The 3,454-nt window shown below is 53.6% G+C and overlaps 1 protein-coding gene across 1 annotated transcript; it reads right to left on the bottom strand.

Moving 5' to 3' along the window:
• Positions 1-571: 571 nt before the first annotated feature.
• Positions 572-3,203, bottom strand: LOC119364992 (phenylalanine ammonia-lyase-like). The gene is made up of 2 exons (XM_037630568.1): positions 2,675-3,203; positions 572-2,573 (listed from the first exon to the last, which is right to left on the bottom strand). The coding sequence occupies exons 1-2, from the start codon at positions 3,067-3,069 to the stop codon at positions 827-829; spliced, it is 2,142 nt and encodes a 713-aa protein (XP_037486465.1). The 5' UTR covers positions 3,070-3,203; the 3' UTR covers positions 572-826.
• Positions 3,204-3,454: the final 251 nt, after the last annotated feature.

Genomic DNA, 3,454 nt, shown 5'->3' with positions numbered 1-3,454 from the left:
TGGCAGGATACGGTGGCCGGCCGGTGCAGCCGGACATACATTATACATACATCGGCAGGATACGGTGGACAGTCAATGTACGCGCACACACAGCTGTTGATACGTGTAGATAAAAGAGCGCCAAAAGGAGTAGAATACAAATACGCGCCACATGCGTGAGCAACCTTACAATCTCCATATATATATGTTTCCTGCCGACGTATGACTAGAACTGAAAAATAGTTCGATCTTCAGCAGCGCAGAGAAACTTCATGTGTATGTGCCTTGGTTATGGACATCTTGAGATGAGCAGTAAATTAAGGATGGTTTTGGTGTTAGGATCTTCATTCATGTGACATTCCCTCTTGTATCTTACTTTAATAATCGGAACATTGTATGAAGAGGTATGCGGTAGTACAATAGGTGAATAATACAGTGTTAGTCATTATACTAAAGTCTAGACGGAACTTATTAAGCAGAGTACTGAAACTGCAAAAACTAGATGCAAGATTGAGAATTCAGAGAAGGCCTCGTAGAGTGTTGATGGAACTAGCAAGTACAGAGTTACCACTGGCAGCTCTAGAAGGCACGAGTTTTACTTTCTTGAACCAGTATATTTATCATGGAAACTTATCATACACTGTACCCTTTTATAACTTACATCAAAGAAGTTTAACTATCTGCCCAACACTACCAAATCATGCAATTGCAATCTTTGGCAATGCATTGGAAGCTCTGAAAGAACATTGCACACATCAACTTTTAGAAATTACAATGAAAAAACAGTATAATCACTGGAGCGTTCTGAAATCTGAAGCAGGTGCTCTTCCATTTCTGGATCCTCTGTTCAACAGATAGGTAGGGGCTCGCCGTTCCACTCCTTGAGACACTCCAGCAGCGCGTCGATGTGCTTGCCCTGGTTCATGGCAACGAACACCTTGTCTACCTCTTCTCCAGGAGACCGCGTCTTCTCCCCGGTCAAATACTCTGTTCCAAGCTCCTTGCGCACGAACCGGTAGAGCGGGTACGACCGACAATCGGCGATACGGTTTTGTTGTGCTGCAGTGCCATTCTCCACGGCACTGCGGGCGGCCTCGACCTCCTTTGGCAACACTGCACGGAGCTCCTGCTCGAACATGGCAAGCTTGGCAAACACCGATGTCTCCACGTCGCGCTCGGCCTCACCATTGGCCAAGGCGTGCTCCACAAGAACTGCACGCATCTTCTGCATGAGGGGGTAGTTGGCGCTGCAGGGGTCATCTGCGTACGCGAACACGGCTTCACGATCGATTGTGAGCAGAAGGTCCTTCTCGCAGAAGCGTGCCTTGTGGAGATGACCATTGTTATCAGTGCTCAGTGTCTTCCTAGCCACCGTCTTCACGCAGCTCTTGACAGCATTCTTGACATTCTCCTCGAGGTGGCGAAGGTCGATAGCCTGGCACAATGCGACCAAGAATGTCGAGGACATGAGCTTCAATATGTCAATGGCCTCTGCGGTCTTCCTTGAGGAGATGAGACCAAGAGAGTTGACATCTTGGTTGTGTTGCTCCGCGCTCTGGACATGGTTGGTCACAGGGTTGCCCAAGAATTGGAGCTCAGAGCAGTACGAGGCCATGGCAATCTCGGCACCCTTGAAGCCATAGTCCAAGCTTGGGTTGCGCCCGCCGGAGAGGTTGGAAGGCAGACCGTTGTTGTAGAAGTCGTTCACCAGCTCCGAGAACTGGGCAAACATGAGCTTGCCGATCGCAGCAATGGCAAGCCTGGTGTTGTCCATGGACACACCGATGGGCGTGCCCTGGAAGTTGCCACCATGGATAGCTTTGCCGCGCGAGACATCGATGAGTGGGTTGTCGTTGACGGAATTGATCTCCCGCTCGATTGACTTGGTGGCAGCACGGATGACTTCAATCTGAGGGCCAAGCCACTGCGGCGACGTGCGGAGTGCATACCTATCTTGCTTTGGCTTCATCAGTGGGTCAAGCTCCCCGAGCTTCTTTGCGAGCATCATGTAGGAGCTGCCTTCAAGGATGTGCTCCATGATGGCGGCAGCCTCAATTTGCCCGGGGTGGTGCTTCAACTTGTGGGTCAAGTGGTCGGTGTACTCCGGCTTGCCATTCATGACCTCACAGAAGACGGCCGACAAGACCTCAGCAAGGAGGCTAAGGACGTTGGCCTCGAAAAGCACCATGGATGCAAGCCCTGAGCCCACTGCCGTACCATTCACCATGGCAAGGCCTTCCTTGGGCTGCAGCTCGAAGAAGCCGTGCTGGATGCCAGCGATCTTAAATGCCTTCGCAGCATTAACCTTCGTACCATCTGGAGCCGTCGCCATGGAGTTTGGGCGGCCGGTGACCAGGCCGGCGATGTACGAAAGCGGGACGAGGTCACCCGACGCGGTGATCGTGCCTCGAAGCGGTAGGCATGGTGTCACGTTGGCGTTGAGAAGTGTGGCGATCGTCTCCAGGATCTCGAAGCGGATGCCTGAATATCCCTGGAGCAAGGTATTGACTCGGACGAGCATCGCGGCCCTCGTCGCCGCGGCAGGTAGAACGTGGCCGTCGGTGCCGGTGCCGAAGGCTCCCGCGTTAAGGAATCTGAACAGGCAAACAACACACGAAAAAAATAAGGCTTCCATAACTCATAGACAGAGATGATCAACATGTGAAATATAATTCGTTCGTGGTTTAATTCGTACCTAATGAGCTCCCTCTGCAGAGCGCCGCCCTCCTTGGTCCTCCGGTGAGAGGTGGCGCCGAAGCCGGTGGTGACACCGTAGCTGTCGGTGCCGTTCATCATGCTGTTCATGACCCAGTCGCTGCTCTCCTTGACGCGGCTGCGGGCGGACTCGTCGAGCTCCACCCTGGTGTCGCTGCCGGCAGCCACCGCGGCGACCATGGCGATGGTCAGGCTGGCGCCCTCCATGGTCACCACCGGCTTACGGTACTCTTTTACCATCCGCTTCACCGCATCCAAATGGCTCCCCGAGAGCTCCTCCGCCGCCTTCCCCCAGTTCAGTGGGTCGGCCCGCGCCGGCTGCGCCACGCACAAGCCATCTCCGTTGGCTGCAATGTGTGCATTCTCGCATTCCATTGGAATATGCAGCGAGGTACTAAAAGTGTATGTGTGTATCTGGATTCTGAAAGTAAGCTAGCTAAACGTCGGCAGATGTATGTGTATCTGGATTGATCTGTGTGCTGAAGAGGAGCTGTAGCTGCAGGTGAAGCTGAGGCTCTTCTTGGAGGGGAATGGAGGGAGGGGAGGGAATAAATAGGCAGCGCAGGCGCAGCCGAGTAGTAGGTACGGTGTGAGGCAATGGGTTGGTGTAGACCTGGACGGCGAGGTTGACCACTGAATTGGTGGGTGCGGTGGTGGCTTTGTGGCAGCCGGACTGGGTCGACGTGGGAAAAGCAGGAACTGGTTGGTGCGCGTCGCGCGAGGGGTACGTGGGTGCCGCGGTTGGTGGCACGGAGGGCTA

Source organism: Triticum dicoccoides, chromosome 2B (assembly GCF_002162155.2).
Source record: "Triticum dicoccoides isolate Atlit2015 ecotype Zavitan chromosome 2B, WEW_v2.0, whole genome shotgun sequence".
NCBI classification, from domain to species: domain Eukaryota; kingdom Viridiplantae; phylum Streptophyta; class Magnoliopsida; order Poales; family Poaceae; genus Triticum; species Triticum dicoccoides.
The sequence above is the reverse complement of the archived record's forward strand: the minus strand, read 5'-3'. Positions and strand labels throughout refer to the sequence as shown.